General features: G+C 38.6%; 1 protein-coding gene across 1 annotated transcript in view; it reads left to right on the top strand.

The window, feature by feature from the left end:
• MEGF10 (multiple EGF like domains 10) overlaps positions 1-11046 on the top strand; it is a 51445-nt gene extending 40399 nt beyond the window's left edge. Inside the window, exons 14-21 of the mRNA XM_029086108.1 lie at positions 50-178; positions 2695-2823; positions 3337-3573; positions 4894-5021; positions 5191-5314; positions 7254-7298; positions 9710-9916; positions 10886-11046. Coding sequence (XP_028941941.1) covers positions 50-178; positions 2695-2823; positions 3337-3573; positions 4894-5021; positions 5191-5314; positions 7254-7298; positions 9710-9916; positions 10886-11046 — 1160 coding nt within the window. The remainder of the gene's footprint in view (positions 1-49; positions 179-2694; positions 2824-3336; positions 3574-4893; positions 5022-5190; positions 5315-7253; positions 7299-9709; positions 9917-10885) is intronic.
• Positions 11047-12245: the final 1199 nt, after the last annotated feature.

The following is a 12245-nucleotide window of genomic DNA, read 5'->3' as shown; positions in this document are numbered from 1 at the left end:
TAGAGCAGCTGTTTCACTCCTTTTCCCCCACCCCGCCTTTGTATTGCAGGATGTCCCCTGGGGTTTTACGGGAAGGACTGTGCATTGATATGCCAATGTCAGAATGGAGCCGACTGTGACCACATCAGTGGGCAATGCACCTGCCGCACAGGGTTCATGGGGAAGCACTGTGAGCAGAGTGAGTAGGGGTGGGAATTGTTCGTGCCTGAGAGCAAATACTAAACCCTGAGCTAACCCTCTGTTGTTCTGGCCAGTGTGCAATACAACTTCTTGGCTTCAGTGGGAATTTTGATGGGGGAAGAGCTTTAGGAGTTGGATCTAGACTCTTTCCAAACAGATAAATGCCTGCAGATTTAGTTATTAAGACTGATTATGATTGTGATGGCTGTTTCTCTAAATTTGGAGCTCCATGTAAGAGGCATTTGTACTACATTCTAGTTGCTTTGGACAATGCTAAGAAACCCCCAACAACTCTGTAACGTAAAAGTAACAATTGAATCCGAGTAATTGTCATTAGCATAAACCACAATGAAAACTAATAGTTAGAAAACTAAAGAAGTACCACATCAATCCTATGGGTAAAATTAATCTTTGCAATGTGGTTTTACAATGCAGTTAGTTTATAAAAGCATAATAGAAGGCATTTTGTTTTCTTATGTGTGTGATTCTTTACTCAAGAAAATGAAGAATAACGCCACTGACATCAGTGGTGGTATAATACTGTACAAGATTAAGAGAATAATCAGGCTCATGAGCACAGAACTGTCAGTCCAGCTTCTGCCAGTATTACCAAGTGGTGCTTCCACACTTTGCGCATTATACTGCAGTGCGAAGCGATCCATGCAGCCTCACCATTGTGAAGGTTTAAACCTGTCCTTGGCATCAGTGTCGTGCAGAGGGCTTTGCTTCTGATGTGTGGAGGTCACTACATGTTGCCAATGACCAGGACTGATGAGCTGCACTGGATCTGAAGGGCTGTGCAGTGGCCGAGATGGCACGCGTCACACCTGGCAGCACTGGAACAGAAGGGAGGGGAAGTTACCGTCCCTATAGGCACCCCGTATTCCCTCAGCAGTGGGTCTAGCCCCAGCTGCAATTGGAGTTGTTTTTAAGGCTAAACAACATCTAAAAATTTGGAAGTGATTTTTTTTTTCCCCTAAGAAAAATACAGTTGCAACAAAATCTGAATGGTTTAGAGGAATGTATTTATTTCAATGAAAAAATAGCTGTCAACATGTATCTATTAGCTATTTAATTCTTATTCTACTCTGATGATTTCAATGTTTCACGTCAAGAGTAGTAATGTTTAGGAAAAGATAAACTTTTTAAGATCCTCTCTTGATTTCATGATATCAAAAACATAATTTTGACTACCTTGGCAAATCTAACTTTATTACTATGTTTTATAGATTTTATATTTTACCTTAGAATTCTGTAATAATTATTTTACAATATTCAAATAAATGTTTTTGCATTTCAGAATTTGAACATCAGCTTTAAAAATTGACCTTTCCTTCCAATTCAGATTTCAAAACACCAAAATATATTATGGTGTGATGGTTTTTGCCCAGCCGTTGACTTCAGTAGTTATAATCTTGTTTTATTGAATGTACCCAAAGAGAGAGATAAGGTACATACCCATGAAATTCCACTTGAGTCTGGATTTACGAAGACTGAAAGGATATTTCTCTCTCACCTATTGTGTTACATTATCTTGTAAATTATTCTAAATTAGGAATACATAAAAGATGAGTTAGATTATTTTAAAAAGACAAAAAGAAAAACAAATTAATATAAAACTCCTGAGAGATTTCAGAAAATTGAGCCTCAGAAGGTGAAGAAATACCACACTTCCTCAGACCATCAGAACTACAGTAATATTACAAGCCACACAGTAGCAGAGGTGGCAGTATAAAAAACCTAATTTTTATCAGTGTATATTTATTAGGTAATTCTCTACCATGCTAGTTACATGATGTAGGAGACACTTTGATCAGTAATTAATTATTGTATTCATGTCATTCTGGGAGAGAAAAAAAAAAAAGTAAAACTCATCCAATTAGCTTATTCTTAATTTAGCATTTTTCTTCTGTAGGTAGCTTCTCAATGTATATGTTACATTATCAAAGTATGCTATAAGCAGCCTAGGACCAATTTTATTTTTATAAAAATGCATGATGTATATTAGACTCATTCTTATGGCCTTTGTCCCCTTGTCTCTTGCTTTTTTATCACATCAGCACATCTGTCATATGACATGACACCAGCCAGATGTCTGGCCCCACTCACATGATTATGTGATTTTTCAGGCACTGGGATCCGAGTAACCTGGCAGACCTGACATTCTGATGTAGAACTGACACATTGTTCACATTTTGTCTTTCTTCACTGTTTTCTGTCCTCTTTTTTTTTTTTTTTCTTCTTAATTTCACTGCCTTAGTGGCAGCAACATTACAAGTAAAGGAAAATAACTTCTGAATACAATTTCCTTCTCTTTTTCCTTCTCCTTTCCTGCGTATAAATAATTTCTGTAGAGTTCTACCACTAATAACACTTTGCCATCTTCTGGCCATATACAAAAACGTATGGAGTTAGAAACAAATGGTAGCATGTATGGTGCTGTAGATCTGTAATATCAAAACATTTACTAAGTACTGACCATGTCTGATTTTTATTTGCAATTATTTTGTGCAGAATGTCCTCAAGGTACATATGGGTATGGATGCCGGCAGATATGTGACTGTCTGAATAACTCAACCTGTGACCACATCACAGGAACATGTTACTGCAGCCCAGGCTGGAAAGGGGCCAGGTGTGATCAAGGTAAAAGCCTAGATGCAATAAAATTATTGTAATTATCATATATAAAATTTGGGTTAATCTATTAAATGCCATCTCTGTATCAATCATTAAATTACCCTGATAAGGCATGTGTGTTTAAATAGCCCATTCTATTAAATTATATATGATCTGTAGATTTTTTAAGTATGGGATGCCTCAATGGTAGTTTATTGGAGCAAAGCACTGAAGTGTAGGTTGCATGAAATGTTTTACAGTGCTATGCTGTCCAAAGCTGCTGATAGAGCATGTGCTTTACCTGCTTTGTGTTTTTGCCTAGACAATGTTCTTACTTTTTCAACTCCATTTAAATATCTTTTTCTATTAAGGTGATGAATTCTTTTCCTTAAGGCTAGGATTGTCTTTGCATTGGTTTCTGACATAGTTCTATTGTGGCATTACTAAATACAGTTAAATTAGCAGAAAGATTTAGAAATTAAATATTGTCATGAGCCTCTGAATTTATGCCATGTATTTTCATTTCTTCTTGTATTTCAGCTGGTGTAATTATAGTGGGAAACTTGAACAGTTTAAGCCGTACAAGTACTGCCATCCCTGCTGATTCTTACCAGATAGGGGCTATAGCAGGCATCATCATTCTTGTCCTGGTTGTCCTTTTCCTGCTAGTGTTGTTCATCATTTACAGACATAAGCAGAAAGACAAAGAAGCAAATATGCCCACAGTGACCTATACCCCTGCTATGAGGGTCATCAATGCAGATTATACCATTTCAGGTAAGTGGTATTTAGAAAAGGTTTTTTTCTCTGTCTCTTGACTTTGTGCTTTTTCAGCTGAACTCTGAAGGGGTTCAGATCTGCCCCTAACAGGGCTTCAATGTGCATGTTTCACCTTTTCACACTAGCAAGGGCTGCTGTGAACAGGAACATATTAGATTTCAAAAAGGGTGTCTACAGTTCTGCCTTGGAAGCCTTCCTGGAAAGAGAGGCAGGGCTGGATTTCCCTCTTCAGTGAGAAGAATACTCAGACACTGCTCTTAACTGCCTTTTGCAGGAGTGCAGCCCCTGAGACCACAGTGACAGTGGTGCTGGTGAACTGGCACACCAGACCGATGGGATGCAATGGTAGACTTGTGTCCTTACCTTTCAGCTATCAGAGACAGTTCACCCAAGTTCAGAAGGATGCTTCCCCAGCATCTATACCTGCTTAGTTTGTTCTGCATCATAGTCTTTTAATGTCTGTGTTTGATACTATGAAGGTGGCTTACCCGGGCAAAATGTGATAATGATAAGGAACAAGTGACCATATACTTGCTTTACTGCGTAACATTCTGCACCCTCAAATTTTTCTGCATTAAACAGTGGAAGTATGGACATTTCTATTTCTCTATGCCTATTTTTAAACAGAATTGGGAAGTGTGGCAAAATATGGTTTCTACTGAGACTTTAAATTCAATGGCAACAGCTTGAATACAGAAAGACTGCTAGAAGCTGTAGAAAACCGGCATTTTACACTAGCTGTGGCAAGATTCTGTAGAGAGACAGAGTGGCTTGAATTTGAAACAAAGGAAGGGAAGCAATGCTCCTGAAACAAACAGGACTTTTCAACCTATGAAAGCGCATGCGAGTTGGGATGCAGTGGGTACATGAAACCTCAGGCAATGCTTGTATTTCGCACACTGCTATTAAGGAAGGCAGTGGGTAAAGAAGCCAGCAGAAACAGAGTCAAGACAGAGCTGTTAGCAAAGATGGCAGTGCTCTTGAAGCACTAGAAAAAGTTGCTGTGAACTTGATGGTACAAGTGTCTATAATTAGGATAATGCTGTGACTACAGAGGCAAAAGGGAGCAAGGGACCACAACAGAAAGAGAAGTTAGGAAGGAACTCTTGTGAATGCTCCTCACTGAAAATGAGGATGTGACTACTCAGTTACTGCTCTGTATCTCTAATTTCTTTAAATGAATGCAAAATTTTAAAATCTTTTTCAAGAAAATCTAAATCGGATTTTTAAATCATTACAGAACTGTCACAAACATATCCTTAGAAAGAAATGCCATATTATTTTCAGTTGTTCATTTTCCTTTCTTTTTCTTTTCAGAAACCATCCCTCACAGTAACGGTGGAAATGCTAACAGTCACTATTTCTCCAACCCTAGTTATCATACTCTAACTCAGTGCACTACCCCACCTCATGTCAACAACATGGACAGACTGACCCTGACAAAGGTAAAGCATAAAAACCTGGATGCTTCTGTGTAAATTAGCATGTGGTTTATTTTAATTTGTTCCCTGATGTTTCATCTTTGGTTTATTTTTGCTTTGCCTGATTATCACCTGGAAATTCAGCAACTTCTTGTCAGTTTCAGCTTCTCTTACCTATCTTTCTTTGAAATAGGCAAAAAACAGTCAGCTGTTTGTGAACCTTAAAAATGTGGAACCTGGAAAACGAGGCACTGTCGTGGACTACACAGGAACACTGCCTGCAGACTGGAAACATGGTGGCTACCTCAATGAGTTTGGTAAGTAAAAAGAAAAAGGAGGAGAATGTGAATGTTACTCATTGTGTTGTCAGGAATGTTTTCCTGGTTCTCCATTCAGGGTAATGCCAGGCTTGTCAGACTGTGTGTGAAGTTCAGGATTGTGGGTTTGACCTTCCTTTATGGCAGTACCCTTAAAGATAAAAAAGTTACTCCTTCTGAGGATCAGCGAATCAGTCTGATGCCCAGTGCAAAAAATGATATCAAAATATCTCATATCAATTTTATAAAAAGATTTGCTTATTAATTAGTTTCATAAAACAATGGATATTATACAATAAGGGTCTGCTTTGTCAAAATTTCATATTCTTATTAAATAAATGAGAGGTTGCATATATCCTTTCATTTTTTTTTTAGTCCCCACCAAATGGAATAAATGCTTTAAAAAGTATTTTCTCATCACCTGAGCTGCTTCAAATGTAAATTGTAGGAGTATCTTTCCAGCAAAGTCTCCCATTTGCTAAAAGATAGAGCATTGTCCTTTAAGAAGAAAAATTTCCAAGAAGTGGTGAGAGTTGCTGTATCCTGCTTTATGCTATCTTTTGCTCTCTTTTAATCTTTTCACATTCCAAAAAGGCTGCATTGCACTGACCAGTGCACTGGATCTTTGACCAGTGAAAGCCTTAAAAGAGAGCTTCAGTGCCAGTCTAATTTAGATAATTTAATTACCTTCATTTCTGGTCCTTAACAGTATCAGATTCTGGGAGTCAGAACAACAGTATGCAGCTTTTTTTTTTTTTTTTCTGTGCTCATCCTTGGTCTTGTTCTAATCAGAATTCAGGCTCAGGTCTGTTTTCTGTAGAAAAGAGTTTGAGTCATAAGGCTCAGTGTTCAACTTTAGATTTTCTTGGAGCATTTGTACTAGCACTTTTGACTCCTAAGAGATACTGTCTGTGGTTAACCCACGGCAGTCGATCTTGAGTAACAGAGAGATTCTGGAGGACGGGATGAATGCTGATATTATGTCTGTTTTCTAGAAGACCAAACAGGATTACTTGGGTAACTCTAGATAACTTGAGGCTGGTGATCCAGGCATTAGTCTTGGTAAAAACAACAGAACAGCTGACATGAGATCCAATGAAGATGGGGTAGGAATAGAATTAAGTGGTTTAGGTCTCCTCAAATAACATAGTTTCTTTCTTGGAAACTATGAAATTTTTTTATAGAGATATTGTTTAGATAAATTAATAACACTTTTGTAAGGCTTCTAGCATAGTACCTCAATACAACCGGATTAAAAAATTAGCGCTCCATAATATCAGTCGCAGCTATTTGAATGGATTAGTACAGGTAAGTGCCAGGTCTCTGAAGACAGGCATTGTTGATTGCTGATGTTTATACTGGGTTTTATATTGAGAGAAATGTGTCACTAACAGATAATTGCAAAGCTGTAGACTTAGGCGCTAGGAGTTTAGGCCATTCCTGCAGGTCAAGGGACTGGAACAGGGTGACCTTGGGCAACACAATGGAAGTGATTAACTTTGGAAGCAAAGTACCAAGAATTCAAGTGAACCTTATGTACCCTGAGATTTTCAGGTCAAGATGGGATGTCTTTCTGGTAGATATGTTTTATCCAGACAAAGATATGCTTTAATCAAACAGCAGTTATCAGGCTCATTCAAGAGTAACTGGGGGAAAGGTAATGGCCTGTGACATATATGAGGTCAAACTATGTAATTTAATGGTCTCTTATGACCTTAACCATCATCCCTGTTCAGGAAGCTACTGTTTGAAGGTGTGCAAGCAAATAGTAACAAGGCTTCTGTAGCCCTATACTGGGCAGTTTCACAGTGCTTATAAAAGAATTATTCTGCTAAGATAGAAATTAGTCCCAAAGCCATTTTTAAAGCTTTAGAGGCTGTTATGTAACCACTTTTCTTTGATTTTAAAACTACTGTGTTTTTTATATCATTTTTCTCAGGTGCTTTTGGACTTGAAAGGGGATATTTGGGAAAGTCCCTGAAAGGTGAGGTTATTTTCTGATGCTTTTAGATGAGATGTTATAGACATTCAGTTTACTCTTCTAAAGTGTCTTTGGTTTCTGTGTGAAGAGAATGTAAATAATTTTGGACTAAATTATTCCTAGACACTGAATCAATGCATTAAGTTTGTTTGCTTTTGTTTAATTTTCTGAGGGGAAGTTTGTTTTTTTTAAAAAACCCAAGCCTTTCTAAGTCTCCTATGTGTCATATACATCAAATATTTCTGTAATGCTTGAGATACTACATTGGCTCTATTCTAGACAGCTGAAAAAGGATGGCCCTTGAATTTAGCCTAGTGAGCCAGGTAAGGATGCATGCTCCCTCCAATGAAAGGCATAAAAGAGAGCAAATTCCTCCTGCAACTGGCATGGCTAATGTAGGACTGCATGACTACAAGCCTGCAGTACTTCATGCCTTCACTTTGGAAAGGGTATCAAAATATTCCACAGAGAGGAATGAAGAGCTTCAGGGTAATTATGATATTTTCAATTATCCAGTTTTTGCATAAGACTTTGTACTGGACCATACTGGTTTGTGTCACTATTTTTGTTACAGGATTAAAGTATGCCAAGAGTGACTAGAATATGCAAACAATGAAAAAAGTGTAGCGAAGTCTGTATGAATATTGAGTTAAATATATAGACAAAAGCAGATGGTTTATCACCATGTATATAATACAAGACAATTAAACTGAAGGAGTGATTTACTATACCTGACACTTCCTGGTTTTGGATGACTAGGGGAAACCAAATTTAAAATATCTTAAAGGAGTCACAAAGTTACGAGCACCTATCCACTGACAGGCTCACCAAGACAGTCCCATTCTGGATATTCAGAGTTGGGAACAAGCTGAGAAAATCTCAGCTCTAAAGCTTAAATAACATAGCATATTGCAAAACAACACAGAGAACAAAGTAACACAGACACAACAAAATCCCTTCTTAGCATAAGAAAATACATCTTCTCTTAAACTACAGTTATCTGTCCTTCAGTTGAATCTTAAAATGACAAGCCATCTGATGTTTCCTTTCCAGTTCTCCTATGTGCATCTTACAGAAAATTGTAAAAAGCTGGTTACTGTTTTAGTGTGGCTGCATACTCAAACTTTGCACTGAACAGGCCATCACTAGAACTCATCTTACCCTCTGCCCAGACATTGCTATTGGGAACAGTCTCAGATCATAGGACACACCTTTGAGAGGCTGGGCATGTTGACATCCAGTGGGATGCAGCTGACCAGCACTGGCAAGAATGTTGAAGCTGGCTGGGCTGATTAGCAGGGCTTTAAACTAGATATGGTGTGGGAAGGGGATGTACTTCTTGTTAACAGAGAAGAGCCAGGGAACACTGTCACTGTAGGAAGCAGCAGGGAAAAAAACCTCAGATTTGTCCCAGAGGAATTAGGGAGGGCTCTTCCAAGAGGGCAGCAGGGCCAAGACCCCAGCTCTTCTCTGTGATGCCCAACGATAGGACAAGGGTCAATGGGTACAAGCTGGAACACAGGAGGTTCCGCTTAAACTTGAGAAGCAACTTCTTTACAGTGAGGGTGACAGAGCACTGGAACAGGCTGCCCAGGGAGGTTGTGGAGTCTCCACTCTGGAGACATTCAAGACCCGCCTGGACGCCTTCCTGTGTGATCTCATTTAGGTTCCTGCTCCGGCAGGGGGGTTGGACTAGATGATCTTTCGAGGTCCCTTCCAATCCCTAATATTCTGTGATTCTGTGAAGTGCCTCTACACCAAAGCCCGCAGCATGGGAAATAAGCAGGAATTGGAAACCGTGGTGCAATCAGAAAGCTACAACCTAATTGTTATAATGGAAACATGGTGAGACAAATCACAAGACTGGAATACCAGAGGGTGGTGAGGCACTGGAACAGGTTGCCCAAAGAAGCTGTGGATGGCATTCAAAGCCAGGTTGGATGGGGCCTTGGGCAGCCTGATCTAGTGGTTGGCAACCCTGTCCACAGCAGGGGGGTTAGAACTAGACAATCTTGAAGGTCCTTTCCAACCCAAGCCATTCTGTGATTCTGTGATCACTTAAAATAAGAGTCCTGACTTCAGCACTTGGAAAGGCAAAAAGTATTCTGAAGTGCCTATTAAAAACTGATTCTACACATTATCTATATTTAGTGCTAGCTTCTATTTTAACCAGAATTTAAGGTGCTCAGACTTTGCAACAGGAATTTGCTGATCAAGCCCATAAAAGAGCATAGTAGTAGAGGTGCTCTCATTAAATGCTGAATAATAATTTTGAAGTGTTATGACTGGTTTCCATTTACGTATTCATTTATGGGTGACTTTTTAGAACTCAGAACTGAAGAATGCCCTGTTCAGTAGCAATGTCCATAGGCTGTAGCGTGCTTGAGAGAGTAACATGTTTTTCTTTTTTTCAGATCTAGTGAAGAACTCAGAATACAATTTAAGTAATTGCTCGTTAAGTAGTTCTGAGAACCCATATGCTACTATAAAAGACCCACCAGCTCTTGTACCAAAAAGTTCAGAATGTGGATATGTTGAAATGAAGTCACCAGCACGCAGGGACTCCCCATATGCTGAGATCACCGGCTCTGCTTCAGCCAGTAAGAACGTTTATGAAGTTGGTAAGTGCCAAGTCTAATTCTCGATGCTGAAGATTAAAAATAAAGAGCACAGGACTTTTTTTCTTTCAATCAGTTTAATCAAAACACATGAAAAATCACTGAAAAAAATGATGTTGTTCAGATTCTGTTTTCTGTTCAAAAGCTGTAACAGCAATCTTATTCTTTTGAGATAAGGGGTGTAATTCACAAGAACAGAGTTTGAAATACCTTCATCTCTGTTCTGTAGGTACCTCAGAATTTCCCTGGTTTGAAAGCCTTTCTTTAAAAAACAGCATAAGATAAGCTTAGCATTTGACTGCAGTATAATTCAACTCTTGGTTAGGCTGTTAAGTACTGAATGCAGCTGGAAGTAAGTGTATGGGAAGGATAGAAAAGATCTGTTTCCTCCTCTTGATCAAAAAATCCAGCATCTTCACCCACAGACAAAGTATTTCACTTCAGTGGGTGAAGTGATGGGCCCCATCTAGTTATTGCATTACCAGAATTACTGTAGTTACAGAAAACTTAGGATTCTTGTGGAATGGTACTTATCCTCAGGGTCTCTGGGCTGGAATAAAGTGTCTATCACATGTCATAGGATACCATTTTTCCTTTTCTGTCCCCAATTACAGATTCCTCTGAAATCCATCAATATTCCCCACTGCCATTATAAAATCTTGATTAAAAGCCCCAAATTTGGGCTTTTTTTTTTTTTAGTTTGTCCACAAAGAACAGATGCTGGTCTACTTGCTTCTGTCAGTAAATATAGTCACGTCAGGGCGCTGCTGCAAGCCCACAGGTGTAAAGCTAAAACACCTTAACAACAACCTTTGTTTTTACACCTGCTTCTCAGGACTCAGGATGACAAGGAATCTTTATATTGAAGCAGAAGGGAGAGGGTATTTTGTAATGCAAACTGAAATTAAATACAGTGTTTGCCTTCTGTTTGCCACTTCTCGTGTTGAGTGTATGTGCTCTCTTTTATCACAGAACCTACGGTGAGTGTTGTCCAGGGAGCATTCAGCAGCAGCGGACGTTTCAGCCAGGATCCTTATGATCTTCCAAAAAACAGCCATATTCCATGTCATTATGACTTGCTCCCAGTTCGAGATAGCCCCACGTCCTCTACAAATGAGGTCAGCGGTGAATGATGCCAAAAGCTGATGTGTAGCAAAGTGGGACTCTCAAGAGGCAACGAGGCATGATTGTGCTCCTTCCTCTAGTTCACTATCATATTTGGCTCCTAATCTGTCCAGCAGACAATTGCTGTACATTAAACAGAATCTCAGCATGAGATTTGTATTGTGTATACAAGTGACAGATGGACAGATGCCACACTTTGGGGATCCTGATCATTCTTTTTTTCATGGCAGTAAATTTTACAGAAACAACAACATGTATGCAATACATTTATACTGTAATATACTGGCTTAAAAATATTAGTTTGCAGATCAGTTTTTATAACATCCCATTTTAGCAACTTTAAATATAGACTTCAAGTTTGTCTTGTTTCAGGGTAGAAATACTCCCAGGACACTGCAATTTACCAAATACCACTTTGTACAGGCGATCTGATTCAGTAGATATGTAGAAGAAAAATTGCCTTGCCAGATTTTACCTTCCATTCTGATCTTTAGTCAAGACATATTAAGAAACAAGATCTGATGGGGATAAGTAAGCACATTACTGCAGTTGGTTGGGAAATCCAGTATCAGGCTTTTTTTGTCCATTACTGGTGGTGGGCATACCTTGCTTGAATAGTTTTGGAGATAAAAACATTTTATACATCATACATATATGATGCCTCAAGATCTCTTGGTACTCCAGACCCAGCACCAATTTTCAACAGATCTTTTGCTACTGTTCAACTCCGTATGTTGCAGTTCTGACCACTATTTCTGCCATACACAACTAATAATCCATAACATATCAGTAATTATTTCATAAAATGTATATATTAAATCAGTTTATTTTTGTCACCATGGACTGATTTTGTAAGGAGTGGACAAAGGTGATGACTGCTGTAAATCTTAACTGCAAGGAAAGGTTTACATTTTATAAACAAGTAGTAATAATGACTGTAATATAGGATAAAAATAGTAAAGTGTTCTGATTTTTTTTCCTTAGAAATAACTAAGCGATTTCTGTGCATACTTGCTAAAAAGGCACCTTTTCTTTTTTATAGTTGAGGTAGGGAAACACGTGCTTAAGCTGGTCTTTTGCATTGCTAATGATGTGACACGTGCCCCCCATTCTTCATTAATTTGTGTCTCAGTTTTTACACTTTGTGTCTTGTGTTTCTAGTGATCTAGCTCGTAATTGCAAAAATATTCTACTGTGTGTCCATTTC

This window comes from Antrostomus carolinensis, unplaced genomic scaffold, assembly GCF_000700745.2.
Source record: "Antrostomus carolinensis isolate BGI_N321 unplaced genomic scaffold, ASM70074v2 scaffold9787, whole genome shotgun sequence".
Taxonomy (NCBI): Eukaryota; Metazoa; Chordata; class Aves; order Caprimulgiformes; family Caprimulgidae; genus Antrostomus; species Antrostomus carolinensis.
This window is presented reverse-complemented; position numbering and strand designations above follow the sequence as displayed.